At 42.8% G+C, this 19,961-nt stretch overlaps 1 protein-coding gene across 1 annotated transcript in view; it reads right to left on the bottom strand.

The window, feature by feature from the left end:
• Window positions 1–19,961, bottom strand: part of LOC126182661 (midnolin homolog) — a 780,673-nt gene that overhangs the window by 75,337 nt on the left and 685,375 nt on the right. The window contains exon 5 of the mRNA XM_049924873.1: window positions 7,919–8,278. Coding sequence (XP_049780830.1) covers window positions 7,919–8,278 — 360 coding nt within the window. The remainder of the gene's footprint in view (window positions 1–7,918; window positions 8,279–19,961) is intronic.

Below are 19,961 nucleotides of genomic sequence, written 5' to 3'. Positions count from 1 at the left end.
ACCTGATACTACCGCATTCTGTATACATGTATATCGTTATCCCATTACTTCCAGCTCAGTGAAGGCCTATTTTCTCTTAAGAGTCGTATTTTATGTAGTGACCTTGTTTGTTACGTTGTTGTTGTTGTTGTTGTGGTCTTCAGTCCTGAGACTGGTTTGGTGCAGCTCTCCATGCTACTCTAACCTGTGCAAGCTTCTTCATCTCCCAGTACATTCTGCAGCCTACATCCTTCTGAATCTGCTTAGTGTATTCATCTCTTGGTCTCCCTCTTCGATTTTTACCCTCAACGCTGCCCTCCAATACTAAATTGGTGAGCCCTCGATGTCTCAGAACATGTCCTACCAACCGATCCCTTCTTCTAGCCAAGATGTGCCACAAGCTCCTCTTCTCCCCAATTCTATTCAATACCTCCTCATTAGTTATGTGATCTACCCATCTAAACTTCAGCATTCTTCTGTAGCACCACATTTCGAAAGCTTCTATTCTCTTCTTGTCTAAACTATTAATCGTCCATGTTTCACTTCCATACATGGCTACACTCCATACAAATACTTTCAGAAACGACTTCCTCGCTCTTAAATCTATACTCGATGTTAACAATTTTTTCTTCTTCAGAAATGCTTTCCTTGCAATTGCCAGTCTACACTTTATATCCTCTCTACTTCGACCATCATCTGTTATTTTGCTCCCCAATTAGCAAAACTCCTTTACTACTTTAAGTGTCTCATTTCCTAATCTAATTCGCTCAGCATCACCCGACTTAATTCGACTACATTCCATTATCCTCGTTTTGCTTTTGTTGATGTTCATCTTATACCCTCCTCTCAAGAGACTGTCCATTCCGTTCAACTGCTCTTCCAAGTCCTTTGCTGTCTCTGACACAATTACAATGTCATCGGCGAACCTCAAAGTTTTTATTTCTTCTCCATGGATTTTAATACCTAACCAAACTTTTCTTTTGTTTCCTTTACTGCTTGCTCAATTTACAGATTGAATAACATCGGGGATAGGCTACAAACCTGTCTCACTCCCTTCCCAACCACGGCTTCCCTTTCATGCCCCTGGACTCTTATAACTGCCGTCTGCTTTCTGTACAAATTATGAATAGCCTTTCGCTCCCTGTATTTTACTCCTGCCACCTTCAGAATTTGAGAGAGAGTATTCCAATCAACATTGTCAAAAGATTTCTCTAGGTCTACAAATGCCAGAAACGTAGGTTTGCCTTTCCTTAATCTTTCTTCTAAGATCAGTCGTAGGGTCAGTATTGCCTCACGTGTTCCAACATTTCTACGGAATCCAAACTGCTCCTCCCCGAGGTCGGTTTCTACCAGTTTTTCCATTCGTCTGTGAAGAATTCGCGTTAGTATTTTGCAGCTGTGACTTATTAAACTGATAGTTCGGTAATTTTCACATTTGTCAACACCTGCTTTCTTTGGGATTGGAATTATTATATTCTTCTTGAAATTTGAGGGTATTTCGCCTGTCTCATACATCTTGCTCACCAGATGGTAGAGTTTTGTCAGGAGTCGTTCTCCCAAGGCTGTCAGTAGTTCTAATGGAATGTTGTCTACTCCGGGGGCCTTGTTTCGACTTGGGCCTTTCAGTGCTCTGCCAAACTCTTCACGCAGTATCCTATCTCCCATTTCATCTTCATCTAGATCCTCTTCCAGTTCCATAATAGTGTCTTAAAGTAAATCGCCCTTGTATAGACCTTGTATATACTCCTTCCACCTTTCTGCTTTCCCATCTTTGCTTAGGACTGGGTTACCATCAAAGCTCTTGATATTCATGCATGTGGTTCTCCTTTCTCCAAACGTCTCTTTAATTTTCCTGTAGGCAATATCTATCTCACCCCTACTGAGATAAGCCTCTACATCCTTACATTTGTCCTGTAGCCATTCCTGCTTAGCCATTTTGCACTGCCTGTCGATCTCATTTTTGAGACGTTTGTATTCCTTTTTGCCTGCTTCGTTTACTGCATTTTTATATTTTCTCCTTACATCAATTAAATACAATATTTCTTCTGTTACCAAGGGTTTCTAATAGCCCTCGTCTTTTTACCTATTTGATCCTCTGCTGCCTTCACTATTCCATCCCTCAAAGCTACCCATTCTTCTTCTACTGTATTTCTTTCCCCCATCCCTGTCGATTGTTCCCTTATGCTCTCCCTGAAACTCTGTACATCCTCTGGTTCTTTCAGTTTATCCAGGTCCCATCTCCTTAAATTCCCACCTTTTTGCAATTTCTTCAGTTTTAATCTACAGTTCATAACCAATAGATTGTGGTCAGAGTCCACATCTAACCCTGGAATAGTCTTACAATTTAAAACCTGGTTCCTAAATCTCTGTCTTACCATTATATAATCTATCTGAAACCTATCAGTATCTCCAGGCTTCTTCCATTTATACAACATTCTGATATCTTCTTTGTTACGTTAGTCTGTAAAATAATTCGCCTGAGTAACTGGACAGCAGGGATTAGAGCCATTGCTTAGAAGACTTTGCTGGTCAAACTGCCGTCTTCATTCCCTCGCCGCTCGTTCCGGAGCGTCGCGGTGGCTGCTGCGTCGCGTGTTCGGCTCGCAGGACTTCGCGTGCCACCACCAGCGGGCGCCCTGCCCCGCACACCGCCCGTGCTTTACGTAACTCGATTAGAAAACAGATTGCTCGTAATTGCTGCAATATATTTCTGCTGTCCGGGAATGACGGCTATCGGTCTGCCGTCGTTCGTTGTAGCCGTCCGACACTGAAGGATGCCCACACCGCAAAACCCGTTGTTTGCCTTTCGAACACACGGCAGCCAGAAATAGCGCAAAGTAGTTGCGAAACGGAGCCTTCATTCTAACGGTTCCGTCACGTGACTGGGACGTCATCGTGCAGCTGCCAACTTGACTAGGACCACTCCAGTGCATTGAATGGATCGTTTAGTGATAACCCGTGAAAATTTCAGCTTGGAGTCGTGGTTATTTGAATAGATGCACCCTACCAATGTGTGATTTAGTGGAAGACGTGGACAATGGGTAATTGTACCATTCGTTATGTAACTATGGTAACAAATAACGTCTACTGTTGAACGAGAACATTAGAAACTAAGTGATGTGATGTTATAAAAGAAGATGTCGTCCTCAAATACGTTAGTGTTAACTGTAATACTTTTCTTGGATTATCGTACGTTCTAATTCCGGTGAGGTTCCAACTCTGTAAACAATGGAAACACCCAGAATGAAGTCTACCATAACGACACGGTAAGGTTCGTACTTCGGACACCCAAAGTCGTTTTTAACTCATAGCCTCACTACTGTATATATGATGTTCTTTTAGCTGTACGTATTTATTGACTTCCGACCGTGCGTTTAGGCTCCTGCCAACGGCTTCCATCAAACTTCCCTTCTCACATTCGCTAGCTCCTATTGAGCGTCCTTTAATTCCCTCTGTATCTGAGTGAGCAGAACAACAATGATTGTATCCGGCGAAAATCTCGCATCGCGGTATCAACCTAGAAAATTCGTGGGAAAAAGTCCGTCAATCACGGCTGAACCTGTGTCTTAAAAACTACACATTCAACCTATGCAGACGAAGTAGCACTTCCTGACATACATCCGGATTACGTTTACGGAGCAGAAGCGTCGCATTTGTCGGAGTACTGACTCGTTTTCGGCAGGAGAGTAGTTTAAACTCTCGTCCGAACGTTCGGGTTTAGAATGTCTACGGCTCCGCAAAATCGAATGACATGAATTCCTTTGATAACAACATGGCATATTTTCTTCCAATGTCTTATCGCATTACCAGTTTGTCTTCTGTTTATAATGACCACATCGTCGACGGGATGTTAAACCATAAAAGTATTTCCTAGCTTTTCTTTCCGATTATATTTGTGCGGCGACTAACACAGGATGTGACAGACTGCAAAATTTCGCGAATTACTTTACTTTTAAAGCGGCAGGATGCAAGAACGCTTCCCTCACGAATATTTCAGACATTAGTTTAGAAATACTGATTTCACATTAATCATATCGAGATTACACTGCAGTGAGGAAAGTACCGTTATGTATAATGTTTGTGATAAAAGCGGATACTGAGCTGAGCTAGGGAGACATGTGGAAGACCAGTCGTCAAGGAACACGCCACTTTAAGACGAATAAGGAACGACACAAGTGAAGCCCAACATCGAAACCAGCGGACTTTGTAACCAAACAGCCGACGATTTGCTACAAAACGATTGAAATGAGAGGAGAAAATGGAGGACAAACTGTTTTACAATGACGGTGCGTACAGTTATTTACGACAGAACGCCAAAGTTGACAGTAAAATATCACAATTTCAATAAAATATAATCCGATAGTTGTATTGAGCAGGAAAGCAAAACTAGAAGCAGAAATAGGGCTCACATAACGGAGGACATAACTGCATATTGGAATACTGAATATTTCGAAAAAAGAATCAAAATAGCGGTAAGGATTTGAACTGTAGTCGTTGCCACATTGAAACCAACCAGACTGATCATGTTACATATCACTATTATTTCGAATTTATTCATCAACCGACAGACTGAAGCATTATGAAAACCATATACTGGAAAGAAAAAATAACACTGTAAAATAAAGACTCAGGCCTTTAAAAACTTATTTGAAGAATGGAACACAGGGTCAAGGTTTTCAAAGGGATTCCGTTCGAACAAAATCCATCTAAATAGAGGTAGATATATAAGAAACAGCGAAGTCTATACAAAAAAGATACGACGAAAATTCGGAGTTGAATCTCTGCCGCAGTCCGAAATATTTTGCGCATAACTGCACTTTAATGTCCAAAAGTTTACCCGACGCTGCTCTGGAAATGTGTGAGATGCATACGTAATCGACCTCAGTGGGTCAGCTTTCGCGTTATCCCCTTCTACAGTGGAATACACAGGCACTGTTACAGAGGAACACATCTAAACCAGTGAAATATAACATACAGGATTTCCGCGAGCATAAAAACAGAAAAGAGTGAACGCTTAGCAGAGATACTACAACAAATGAAATCAAACATGATATTTCCACCTTGTCTTGGATTTTCACCTGCCGAACGTCGTTAGAAAATGATTGTGTTGCGGTAAAAAAATAATTTCTGCTGTACTCCGTACAAAACTAATGGAAAGACCCAACTAAAGTTTCTGTGACCAACATCCATGACTGCTTACACTTATGAGTCAGGCACATTCCTACTAAAGAATTCGTATATGGTGTAGGAGGAGTCATCATGATCCTTATAAAAACGTAATGATTCCACGCCAGAGACAGATTTTCATGGACACATAACTCAACGGATGAATCTAATTACTTTGCTATTGCGCTGAGAAGGCATATGCTTAAGTGAGGAGATAATAAACACAGCTGTTGCGCAGAACATTAGTGGTTGAAATAGATAATATCACTGATTTTTAAGTAACCGAGTATCTGTTACTCTCATAATGCCCCAATTGTTTTAATAGAGCCACTATATGGTAATTGCACTTCCCGTTTTTCGAGTTTCTGAATTACACTTTTATGGCAACGGCAGGGCCAGTCACAAAACTTGCGGTTTTTTTATCAGTGTGCATTGCGATACTTTATTTAACTTGTGGCGAGGCGTTTGAACCCTTAGTTAATCGCTATCCGACCAATCAGTATCTACACCTACGCATATAATCTGCGCGCCACCTTACGATTTGTGGCAGAGAGAAATTCGTCTAAAATTGCCATTTCCCCCACTTTCCTGTTACTGTCGTGAATCATTCACGGAAACTAATCCTCCGTATGAGCTCGAATCCGTCTAATTTTATCTTCATTTTCCTTTCCGAGGTATACGTAGAAAGAAGTAGTATACTGGTAGATTCGTCAAGGGACGGACGCTCTGGAACATTAACAGTAAATCACACGGTGTTCAGATCGCCTCTCTTTCTGCGTCTGCCCCTGGAGTTGGTTGAACATGACTATTTCTCGCTTACTAAATGAACCTGCGGCGAAACTCAGTGCTCTTCCTCAGATTATCTCTGTTTCTGAAAATAAGTGAAAGTAAGCACATGACTATATTATGCTTCTCATCTAAATTTCTGAACACCATTATCTGTTACTTTCCGCAGTCTGTTTTGTCGAAACATAGGTTACAAACGTAGCAGAGCTACAACCTAAACTATATGGGTCTCGAAACACATAGCGATATATTAAAAATAGTACTAACATGTGCACTTTATGTATGTTTTACGACTGTCGCAACAACTAGATTGCAAGATTTACGTTGCTTGTTGTACTAAACTCTTTCGTTAAATGAAAATGTAATATGTGCACAAGTATTTAAATAATGTCCAGCAGATTACTACATCGTTTGTGGATAATAGATGATCTACAGCCGTTCGTAGCTGCTACCCAAATAATAATATAAGATTTGACAGTTATTTTGCTGCCTACCATGTCATTAGAAGAGAGAGAGGGAGATACGTAAAACACCGAACTCGTGTTCGAGGAGACTGAGGTTCGATTCCCTTTTCGACTATCTTGATTTAGATTTTCTGGGGTTTCCTCAAATAGCTTTAGAAAAAACTGAGTTGGCTCCTTTGAAACATTCTTTTCCAGTCCGGCGTTGAGCTCCGTCTCTAATGAAGCCCCTGTAGTAGGAACGTAAGGCCGTCCTCTATCCTCTTTCCACTGACAGCCTCAATAATGTTGATTCGTCACATGCGGATAAGATTCGAAAGTGGTAGAAGTGAGCATTGTTTAGCTGGCTGGTTGGTTGATTAAATCATTGATTCATTGATCTGACTCATCTGAACCAAGAAATCCAAGGTTTTCGGTTAATAGCTACCTGGAGTTTTGCGCAATTTTCGTATCTTGTACTGTTTAATTTGTTTCCCTGCACACAGTTCGGAATAGTTGACACATTTATAAAACGTCACAGTCCTCCGCCAAGAGCTGATAATAAATACCGCTTTATTACAATCGGTTTCAGTCTTCGGTCTGTCATCAGGTAAGACTTTTCAAACAGCTTATATGCTGATATAAAACCAGTGGCATCAAACATCATAAAATCCATCACAACAGTTACACATGTTTGTGCGATGGGAGCGATCTGTAGATTTATAGGAAAGAAATTTCTTCTGAAGCCAAGATCGGTAATTTTTTTTTCACTGTGACAAGTTTCGACAGAAGCTTACTCTCATCATCAGGTCTTCGGAAATTTAATGCGTGTCATCGTGAAGTAGATAATATTTACCGATATTGGCTTCTTTCCATCACAACTGCATTTGGAGCTTTTTATTATTGACAGTATAATATGCCTAGTACTTGAAACAGTTATCTACTATACATGTTGTGCTATTTGAGCCATAAATTTTATATCGCCATGTAATCTGTTGTAAATGGAGTAAGATATCTGAGATGGTCTGAGGACTGAAAACAGTTGTAAATAATGAAGTATGTATTAGCAGCTCTTGTCGGGTGAACCATGATGTTCTGTAAACATTTCCGATCTGTGTGGCACCACATTCAAAGAATAAAAATAAAAAAAGTTAAGAACACAGATCTTTTTTAGGGAACATGGGGGAGGGAAACGGAGGAGGTGAGAAGATGGTATTTCGGTAGAAAATTGTCCAACCTACGTTCCTGTCACTTCATTTGGCTCTGTCAGTATAAATTTTGCAAACGTCTCAGCAAATTACTATATTACACGTTAATACGACCATGAACTGACAGCGTTGTTTTCAACTGCGCAACAAAATAACATAACATACGAGTCAGTGGTCGTGGCATCCGCAGCTATGGTAACACGTTTTATATATGCAACTCAGCAAACAGCTTTATCTTGAACCTATTATTTATTTGGCACTACAGATTTAGTAGGTTACAGCCACAGCATAAAAACTATATTAAAGTAAAAGACACGCTTGTGCTTATGCTCTGATTACCTGTACGAGCCTCGGGTGTTGAGGCGGAAACGGCTGCTGGTGGTGGTGGTGCTGGTGGTGATGGTGGTGGTGGTACGCGAGCTGCGGCTGGTGCCCGAGCGCGCCGGCCGCCGCCCCCGCGCCAGCCGGTCCTCCGCCTCCGCCTCCGGCTGCGCCCGCGCCGCCCCCGCTGCTATGGAAGTAGTGCGTGCCGGTGCGCAGGTTGATGTAGTACTCCGGCGGGAAGGAGGTGCCCGGAGACGTGCCGTCGGTCGAGTAGCCGGTCGAGTACGCCGACTCGGGCGACGACAGGCTGTGCGCCGTGCCGCGCTGCTGCGCATGCGCCAGCAGCGAGATGCCGCCCCCCGCCGACGCCGACGCCGACGCCGACGCCGCCGCCGCAGCCTGCCGCAAAAGGCGCCGCGCGGCGCGGTCAGGGCTCTCTCCGCTTCAACCACAACTTCCTACATTCTACGTCCAGCTAATTATGTACCACGTCCCGTCATACATAAAAGACGTAAAACCATCAATTTTACATATGAACAGAACTGAGGAGGAGAACACAGCGAGTTCCACAACCCGATTTTCCAAAATCTGCGCTTAGAGAAAGAGGGATCAAAATAAGCGAACATTTATCTCCGCTTATCCGTCGATATTCGACGGTTTCACACAATAATAAGAGACGAAGAACAATGGCCACAACTAAATGCGTTAACAAATAGTATTTCAAAAACAACATACGAAAAGTATTTGCGTACACGACATGACAGACTTGCCTATATGCAAAGTAACAATACTCTCCAGAGGTTGAGCAGCTACACCCACAGTGACAGCGAAAACAGTGACACTGAAGAAGAACAGGAGGAGGAGGAGGGGGAGGAGGAGGGGGAGGAGGAGGAGGAGGAGGAGGAGGAGGAGAACGAGATGTAGCAGTAAATAAGACACCTAGAACTATGAATGAGACATAACATGCAAAAATGCTCCGACAAATTATACATATCAGTGAAATAATATTTAAGGATAGCGAATTCTACAGTACATGAGGTGTAACGTACTGGCGACCTAGGCAAGAAAGCACTCAATATTGTACACCGATGAGAACCTAATATTAACACATTGTATTAGTAATACTATTTCTCTACTACTAACTGAACATTTTTGTTGTGACTAGCAGTCAACAGCTCGAACAAACCATTCCAAGGTATTCACCACCAGTCACAATCGGCGATGAAACTAATAAATCTCCCCTCTGTCCTATTTTCGTAAAACAAAAAGATTTTATTTAAATTTCAACTTCAAATTATTGATATCTTTCAAAAAAATATTATTCTTTGTCAAATGTTGCAAATAAAAACGAAACACTACAAAGGACATGACAAACGAAAATTGTAAGATACGATCTGTTTTAAAACAACAGGTGACAGGTCTTTAAATTTGCAATAAATAAATGAAAATAAAATAAATAATACTCGACCGTTTCTAAGAACCGACGATCAAAGTTTTCGAGGTACTTTATGTACCTTTCGAGCGAGTAAATAGTTCAACCGAAGCTGTGGCACCAGAGCGGCTTCACACTTTTGTGCCCCGTGGTGGAAATCCGGTTACTACTTCTATTCTTATTTTTGTTTTTCGCTTGTCTACCCACGTCCGTAGGAGATTACCACATGAATGTTTTCTATTGTACGAGTATACTGAAGTAACGTTGTGCTTATTCGTCTACTAATAGTATTTCTGGCGAATGAATTAAAAAATACAATAACTGGACGAAAAAATTATATGAAATTGTTTTCGGCGAAATTCCTGTAGCGTATCATGACTCATACTCAGTTACAAGCCCACTTTTCGGAAAAGTGATTCGTTATGCGCGGTCTTCCGCAAAATTATTGCCAGCGTGTGAAATCTTCAGCAATGTTAACGACGTTTCTTTCCCGAATGAAATTTATATGAAGAAATGGCCATGTGGCAAAACTGCCTTCGCGCGATACTCGTCGTGTTTTGAATTTCTACCTTTCGAATGTTTCTACAATCGGTATAAAGGACGAGGAATTGGTGTTTAGCGTGCCGTCGACAACGGCGTCATTAGAGACGGGGCAAGAGCTCGGATTCTGAAAGGATGGAGAAGGAAAGCGGCCGTGCCCTTTCGAAGGAACCATTCCTCCATTTGCCTTTAGCGATTTAGGGAAATCACGGAAAATCTAAATCACGATGGTCGGACGCAGTTTGAACCGACGTCATCCCAAGTGCGAGTCCAATGTGCTAACTACTGCGCTACCCCTCTCGATACGATTGGTATAATCTAAGGGAACGCGAAAAAGCTTCTTGAAGAATAAACATAAGAATAGAATCTGAGAGTTAAGAATTGATATAAGAATGAAATACAAGAATATAATAATTTAAAGAGATTGTAACCCCTGAAAATAGCATGCACACATTTATTATATAATAATTGTATGACACTTATCGTGAAACACAGCTGTAATTTTACAATTAATATAACGCCGTTGTAACCTCTACACATTCGTGTAGTAATCTTCTACGGACATGAGCAGATAAATGAAAAAAATAGTATAAACAAAATCAGTAATCAGGTTTCGAACACGGGACGAGGGAGTGAGAGGTTGCGACACTAGCCACTGTGCCACCATTCGGATGAGCTCATCAACTACAAAAAAAGACACCTAAATTGCGTAGAAAGCTTTGACGGTCGTTCTCTCAGAAATCCTCGTGTGTCTAGGATAAGCCAAAATACGTGATCATTTATTTTGACTGGTGTTCCACTGAGCGAAGTTTCTAGAAAATCAGACTATGGCACTTGCCGTGTTCTCCTCGTGAGATGTATATGCTAGTCATGGAAGCTAAAGTACTTCTGTAAAATGTAAACATTCACGGCCGGAAACACTTATTAAAATATTCCGGAACGCAATGCCGTGATCGTATGAATTTCCTTTTCACATTTTGTCCCTTTCTGAGGAGAACACCTTCAAATGGTGTGGGGATGAGGGTGGGGGGTTATAGCTTTTTCAAAGGCCCCTGAAACAAAAAAACGTGGTAGGTTGAACGACACGTTATACTGAAAATCCACACACGTGGACATTTACCTACACAGACATTCAAATCACCACCCAAAGAAGAGCGAGTTTTTTATAAAGATGTTAGCGGATGGAGGAGGAGCATCTGTGAACCGAAGCTGCTCGGGGCACACCTGAAATCTGACCTACACGCTGTAGAAGATTGGGTATTCATCCGCTGAGATAAAAAGAGCGTTAAGTCAGCCACGGAAAGATCGTAGCGATTACAGAGATCTGCAAATTCCGAGGTTTTCCTGCCGTTCATTGAAGACGTAATTGACTGTATAGGAAAGATCTACAAGAAAACTGGATGTCGCTGTAATCCACAAACCCACTGGGAAGGCACAGGAACAGCTATGGTTGGCTACGAATGCTATCGAACCGCTGCACAAAGCAGGAATTTACAGGCTACCGTGTGGTTGTGGAGACGTGTATGAGTACGTGAGTACTACAAAAAACTTGATAAGGCTCAGGTATTGGCAGCCACAAGAGGATACTGTGAAAGGTTATGCAGAGAGGCTATAGAGATGACTAAATACACCAAAAATTTTAATCGGGAGGAGGAGGGTGTGAAGCTAAACAGTGTTTGGCTTCCGCTGCGCCGGCCGGTTGGCCGAGCGGTTCTAGGCGCCACAGTCTGGATCCGCGCGACCGCTACGGTCGCAGGTTCGAATCCTGCGTCGGGTATGGATGTGTGTGATGTCCTTAGTTTAGTTAGGTTTAAGTAGTTCTAAGTTCTAGGGGACTGATGACCTCAGAAGTTAAGTCCCATAGTGCTCAGAGCCATTTTAACCATTTGATTCCGCTGCTGCAGGAGGTGTGTTCACCAGTCTTCCACGACAAGGTGACTGACAGCGATAGCGGACAATAGCAAGTGACAACGGGCAGTTGCGTTCGAATCTTCAAAACATGTGGCGTCATGCCTCTGCGCGGGAGCGCGCGGAAACGGAATTTCACTTTAGTCGTACCGAGCCAGGCTATCGATCGGGCCTTTGAAAAATCCACAAGCCCCATAGAGATGTTCGCCGCAGTTGGGGACTAAATGTGTGGTTTCAACATGACATTCATCCACACACGGAACAATACCCATAATACCCCGGAATATTTTAATAAGTACTCCTGTTCCTCCAATAGATGTTCTGAGTAAAGACCAGAGCGACAAGTATAGAATCTCCACGTATAGAACACTGTTTACGAATGGAAAGAGAGAAAGACACAGAATCAACGTTTCAGCGGACTTGCATGGATCCTAGACTAGGCACTGAATAGACGGAAAACGGGGATGTCGTTTGTATTGGAACACAATTTGGGACGAACAAGTTTGGGAAAATCGGTCGTGTCTTTTTGAAGGGAACTATCCACTTTAAGAGACTTAGGGAACCACATAAAAACGAAATGCGTATATGGCAGAACGTGGATTTGAGTCCAGTTCTCCTAGAAAGCCAATCAGTGCCTTAAGCACTGTACCTTCTGTCTCGGTATCAGCCTACGAGAAGCGTATACACTGGTGTACAAAATTAAAGCAACCAGCCACTATTCCCCGTCCATTGTCTAACTCACGACATAATCATACAAACTGTCAACAGATGTCCGAACGATTCTGTTCTGCACGGAAAATGTCATTCCGGCCAACGGTCAATTATGCCCACGACGTCGTCTTGTATGATTGGGTGTTGTGTGACGTCCTTAGGTTAGTTAGGTTTAAGTAGTTCTAAGTTCTAGGTGACTGATGACCATAGATGTTAAGTCCCATAGTGCTCAGAGCCATTTGATGCCGTCTTGACACCTATCACATGGGATAGTGTTTGCCAGGTAGACCCACAATTACAACCGCTGTGCACACAATCATTAGACGGTGCAGTATGGCACGGAGAAGGTGCCTACGAAAATGTATCCCGAAGACCAGGTCAGGGCCGACCACGTGACATCAGAAACAAAGAACCGTAGTTTACCTGTAAGGACGCCATGGTACCACCTTAGCACTGCATCTGGCCTCGCAGTATCCACTGGATTTATTGTACCGAGACAAACGGCGTACTGAAGGCTTCGGCGGAATGGCCTTTATTGGTGGAGACCTCCTGTGTGTGTAGGTCTGACGCATCTTCACAGAAGCAAACGTCTAGAGTGTAGTCACCAACATGCCACCTGGACGATGGAACAGTGGGTTAATGTTCTTCTCAAAGATGAGTCCAGATTTGGTTTGAGGAGTAATTCTCGGCGGATTCGCAGCTGGAGGGAACTTGGAGCACGATTTCGGAACCCAAACATTGTGGAAAGAGACCGATATCGAGGAGGGTCACTAAAGGTGTGATCAATCGAACACCTCTTCATGATGTTGTATGGGTGAATCTGCAAGGTTTAAGTGCTGTCAGGTATCGTGACGAGATCTTGGGACCTGTGATGCTGTGGGCCGAGACTTCGTACTAATAGACGATGATGCTCGAACTCACGGAGCACGGGTGGTTGATGTTTTGTTGGAAACGGGCGATATTGCACGCATGGCGTAGCTTGCTCACTCTCCCAGTTTTAATCCCATAGAGCACGTCTTGGATAGCCTAGGGAGAACGGTACATCACGTCAGCATCCGTCAAAGACTCTCCTAGACTTGTGAGCAACTCTGCAGGAAGAATGGGCGTTGTTGCCGCAACACGAGACTGATGACGTCATTTACAACATGCCCCGCCGTTGTCACGCCTGTACTGCTGTCAGAGGTGTTTACACCCCACAGTGATCTCATTAAGTTGTCAGACTGTGTGTGCAATTCCTTTAAGGTGGAAAAAACGGAGAACATTTTTGTCTACCGCTATGCATGTTGCAGTTGTTTACTTTCTGTAATATTTAATTTTTCTTCTTTACTATCATCTGTTTGGAGGCAAAATAAACGCAACTTTACAAAATTTAAATTTGTTGCTTTAATTTTGGACACGAGTGTATGTTTTGATAACAATATGCTGATCAGAGTTATACATAATATTAGACCGATTATGTAAGAGCTGACATTGGCGGATGAGGGAGACACTCGGAACTGTATCATTTATTATAAATTTTAACTTTCTTGACCGCTATACAATGCAAGAACGACTAGAAGATAACCGTTTCCGGCTCACTAACGACCTTCCTAAGATAATGCTTACATTACATAAGCACTCCGTCTTCAGGCTACAAGTGGCCCATCGGGACCATCCGACTACCGTGTCATCCTCAGTTGAGGATGCGAATAGGAGGGGCGTATGGTCAGCACAACGCTCTCCCGGTCGTTATGAGGGTTTTCTTAGACCGAGGCCGCTACTATTCTACATCTACATCTACATGAATACTCTGCAAATCACACGTAAGTGCCTGGCAGAGGGTTCATCGAACTACTTTCACAATAAATCTCTATTACTCCACTCTCGAACAGCGCGCGGAAATTCGAACAACTCTATCTTTCTGTCCGAGCTCAGATTTCCCTTAGTCTATTATGATGATAGTTTCTCCCTTCGTATGTCGGTGTCAACAAAATATTTTCGCATTCGGAGGAGAAAGTTTGTCATTGAAGTTTCGTGAGAAGATTCCGCCGCAACGGAAAACGCATTTGTTGTAACGGTGTCCATCCCAATTACTGTATCACGTCCGTGACGCTCTGTCCCATATTTCGCGATAATACATAACGTGCTGTGCTTAGTTGAACTTTCTCGACGTACTCCGTTAATGCTGTCTGGTAAGGATCCCAGATCGCGCAGCAGTACTCCAAAAGAGGACGGACAAGCGTGGCATAGTCAGTATCTTTAGTAGAACTGTTACATTTTCTAAGTGTTGTACCAATAAAACGCAGTCTTCGGTTTACCTTCCCCACAACATTGCCGGCCGGAGTGGCCAAGCGGTTCTAGACGCTACAGTCTGGAACCGCGCGACCGCTACGGTCGCAGGGTCGAATGCTGCCTCGGGCATGGATGTCTGTGATGTCCTTAGGTTAGTTAGGTTTAAGTAGTTCTAAGTTCTAGGGGACTGATGACCTCAGAAGTTAAGTCCCATAGTTCTCAGAGCCACTTGAACCAGCCACAACATTTTCTATGTGTTCATTTAAATTTAAATTGTTCATAATTATAATTTCTAGGTATTGAGTTGAATTTACGGCGTTTGGATTAGATTTATTTATCAGGTAACCGAAATTTAAAGGATTCCTTTTAGCATTCATGCGGATGACCTCACACTTATCATTATTTAGAGTCGATTGCCGATTTTCGCACAGTGCAGATATCTTTCCTAAATTATTTAGCAATATGTTTTCCATCTGCTTATGAGTTTTAACGTCAGCATCATCTGCAAACAACCAAAGACGGCTGCTTAGATTGTCTCCTAAATCGTTTATGTAGATAAGGAACAGTACAGGACCTATAACACTACCTTTGGGAAAGCCAGAAATCACGTCTGTTTTACTCGGTGACTTTCCGTCAATTACTACGAACTGTGACCGCTCTGACAGGAAATCATGGATTCAGACACATTACTGAGACGATATTGCATAAGAACGCAATTCACTGCAAGCCGCTTGTGTGGTACAGTGTCAAAAGCCATTTGGAAATTATAGTTCCGCAACATTCCTGTGAGCTTCAGTGTCCTCTGGATGAAAGCACCCCGGATGTAGGCGGCGGGAAACGTTCGAATCTGCAAGCCACAATACGGTATCGCTCTTCTGGGATGTCAGACTCTGTAGGTTATTTACACCAAATTTTGTCTGCACACGTGATCTCTGTGAATAACCTCATCGTTGAACATTACACGATGGTATTCCGCAAATGAATATATTGATTTCATATAGCCGGAAATGTTGAAATCGTAATGGGAGGCAATATTAGTAAGACGAGGAAGAGAGACTATATTCTGCAATTTGCATCAATTATTACTCGCCGATAATACAGACTTCACACGAACGGTGATCAGATATTCAGTATAAAGAAAATCATTGTCACAACCATATTTTACGTGCCTTTACCCTGTTCATAGAACAGTTCATTGACTATCCAGATCCCCAAGTTCGTTCAAACGTAATTTGAGTAAATACAATGGTGAAGGACAGTATTCAGGGATGTGGAAGGAGTCACGTTATGCATGAATCCTTTCAGCCACCAATTATTTTATTGTTTAAAACTGAGTGGAAATTATATTTATCGTATAGAATTACACTGGGTAAACTGGAATATAACGTTTGTTTTTAATTTTAATGTGTTATTATGACATAAACTGGTCTTTCCGGCGCCCCACCCTAGTGTAGTGATACCAGCTTCAGTAGACCTGTAGGCCTACATAAAAACTGCCGTTTTTTTATTTATAGTCAATGAACACTTTTAATGACATCAGCCATATGTTAAATAGAAGTACTGTTTCAAGATAAACAGAACTGAGAATACAACCACAAAAGCAAAATGCAAAACATACAATTTTATGATGATCTGCCCATTTAAAACATATAAAAACGCCTTCCAGTTTTTCGCATTTAGTTCTCACAACCGAAAGCACTACTTATTACATAGCTGAAAGCACTCTCTTCCCTTCATCATACATAATCCAAAGTTGCACACGAAACACATACATCTCGTATTCGGTCGAGTAGCTCCTCAATTGACATCATGAGGCTGAGTGCACCCCGAAAAATGGAAACAGCGCATGGCGGCCCGGATGGTCACCCATTCAAGTACCGGCCACGCCCGAAAGAAAGCACTTAGCTTCGATGACCTGACGGGAACCGGTGTATACACTACGGCAAAGCCGTTGTCTTACACTACATACTCCAGTTATAATTCATTGTGATCGACGTTTCAGCGAGTCGAGTGGTAGGAGCCAGCCGCCACTGAATCGTAATTCTTTCTGAAGCGCCACGTGCTCTCGTCGTTACCTGCTGTGTAAAAGCCCCTTCGCACATAGGTACATGCAGCGCCTTGTGAAGCGTGGCTAGCTGCACGCCAGCAACACTGCCCTCCGCTACTGCAGTAATTTAAATGGCAGTATACTTGAAACATAAATATAATGTTAACCACCACAACTTGATTACTGTGCGTAGCTGGTCAGAGCATTACTGTTGGCCTATAAAACCAGTATGTGTCTCCTACTGGTTTTATACGCCAACAGTCATTCTCTAACCAGCCTTTGGATATCGAAAAATTACGCTTAGTAACTAGGGTTTCATACGGTAACAGTCATGCTATGACCAGTCTCTGACTTTTTACGTTATAATCCTGATTTTAAGGCCAACAATGTTCATCGAACACACATAAATATTGTACCAGCAGATAAAAATTGTCTATTAGTCCACAAAGGCAAAAGCTAATAGTTCTTGATGTTCCTGCTCGAAATTGTTATGCGTCCAAGCACTACTATTTCGCTATGCTGGCTATGATATTAAACGAAGTTCATTAAGCACGGTAGTGGTGAAAACTACACGCTCATCAGTCAAAGCGCTGTACTAGCGCAATAGGTTCAGCGGCAGTCGTTCTTCAATTGTAGTTGTGAAATCTGTTAATAGCAATTGTTATTACATTACATTCTGATCATCGCCACTAACATTTATAATAAACTAATATGGATTAACAACAAGCAGTTGTATTACTCCCCTACCCTATTTCATCAAAACAATTTACTTATTCGTGGTTACGAAAACTGACAACGGCAGGGCGATCGGGGTGTTGATCAAATGCCCCCCCCCCCCCCGATATCCGCGTCCATTAACGCCTTCCGGCTGAGTATCATTCGGCGGTCGGTCGGTGCCGTTGGGCTTTCCGCAGCTTGTTCGGACGGAATTTAATTTAGTTTATTTACTTTGACGATATAATTGTTATTATGAAGACTTACTATTTTCTCTGAGAGTACACAGAAATATTTTGTGTCAAATCTCATAGATCACGAACAATGCAAAAGCTGAAAGGTAACAAAACAGCTCCATCAACGATCAATTACAGTTATTTTCTCTGCGTCATATGGCCCAGGAGGAAAGATCAATATTTCAGGACAGAAACTCTCATTCGAGGCAGAAAGTTCCGTTCAGAAATATTATCTGCCGCCTAAAGTTTCTGAGATAAAATATATTTCAGGAACTTCTCTTTTGGAGTTAGCGACACGTACTTTATACCTTGTATTCTAATCCTCTATGCTCCAATCGATAAGTGTTTCGTAATTTTTGGGGAACTAATGGCACAATACTACAGCTCGGTATTTATTCTACTTGAACTAATAATTGCCACACCGATCAGAAAAACGCATCAGAAAAACGCTTTCCATACTACACTATCCACTTTTCTCTTCTGTAGTATATACAGTATAATGGGCAAAATCAAAGTGGCCCGGAAAACATACACACTTCCGGAAATGAAATTAGTACACCTGGAAAGACGACGTCTATTCTGTTCGAAATTGTTATGCGTCCAAGCACTACTATTTCGCTTGGCTGGCTATGATATTAAACGAAGTTCATTAAGCATGGTAGTGGTGAAAACTACACTCCCCTCCAGGGAGATAGTAAATGTACTTATGATGGTTTCAACTCGTCAGCCAAAAGATAACGTAGCGGCATAGCTACCAGAGCGCCACCTGCGTCCACCCTTTAATGGGGAATCCTCACAGCCAGAACGCTCAGTACGGTGCATACGAGTGAAGCAAGCAGGCAGACAAGTCATGGAGATGCACTCGTGCTTCCTAAAGCCAGCTGAAATGAGCGAGTTTGAAAGTGATCAGATTATGGTCTGGGATGGTAGTTGTGCTATGACGCTGGTATCAGTGGTCACGTGAACATTCACACACCTGTAGACAAGGTTCTGGACGTCCAGAGAGCCAGGATCGTCGTGTTGTAAGGACAGCAATGGCAGATCCTATAGCTACCACAGCACAGATAAAAGGGCTTTTGAGCCCAGACGTGTCAACACGAACCTTTTGCAGTAGGACTACGGAAACGCACGCCTCTAGCCCGTCTTCAACTCATGCCATATCATCGACGTGCACGGCTCGACTAGTGCCGTCAGAGGAACAATAGGAAAATGGAATGGCGCGCCATGGTCTTTACGGATGAAAGCAGAATCTTCTTGCACACAAGTGATGGTCGTTTTCGAGTACGATGTAGACGTGGTGAGCGCTTTCTTGTAGAGTCCATTTGTCCAAGCCACACTGGCTCCACCCCAGGCCTTATGGTCTGGAGTGCATAAGCTACAACTCTAGTTATCCTTTCGTGTTTCTTGAGGGGACGCTAACCAACGTTCGGTACGTGTAAAATGTTATTAGACCAGTTGTTTTGCTGTTCTTGTAACAGCAAGGTGATATGTTGTTCCAACAGGATAATGGTCGCCCACACACTGCCCATGAAACTCAGTGTCCTCTGCGAGACTCGCGGCAGCTTCCCTGTCCAGCACAATCATCGGACTTGTCTCCAGTCGAACACGAGTGGGATATGATGGAAGTGAGCCGTGTGGCTCGTCAGCCAACAACTCTTACAGAACTACGTGGACAGGTCCAGCAGACGTGGGATAATGTATCCCAGGACAGTACTCGCAATCTGCACAATCGATTGGATTGCAGAGTCAGCGCCTGCATTGCCGCCCGTGAATGCTGCACCACATAAGTATGAATGTTTCAGCATGGGTCGATACCAGTTACCTCACAATCGTCGGTGCTATTGCTCTGTAATTGTAACCATTTCATCTACGCCATACGCGCTATTGTAAAAAGTGAACTGGATGCCTTTAAAAGTGTGTACTAATTATCTACCCATCACAGAAAATGCTGGAAACCGTAATTTCCATACACGAATCGGTTTCAATCAAGTTTCATCGCATGTGCATCTTCCGCACGCTCTGTCGCGAGTACTTCGGTGTGTCATTCCTTTCGAGTGAGAGAAAGGAGCAGAAGTGACAAGTGGAATGCAACACGATGACGTGTTTACCGTTGAATATTATGAGGAACACAGTTCATGTTGCGCAATGTCAGGCGTCCGCAGAATAATTCGATTCTTCTGCCAAACTGTTATGCTAACC

Source organism: Schistocerca cancellata, chromosome 1 (genome assembly GCF_023864275.1).
Source record: "Schistocerca cancellata isolate TAMUIC-IGC-003103 chromosome 1, iqSchCanc2.1, whole genome shotgun sequence".
In the NCBI taxonomy this organism is placed as follows: domain Eukaryota; kingdom Metazoa; phylum Arthropoda; class Insecta; order Orthoptera; family Acrididae; genus Schistocerca; species Schistocerca cancellata.
This window is presented reverse-complemented; position numbering and strand designations above follow the sequence as displayed.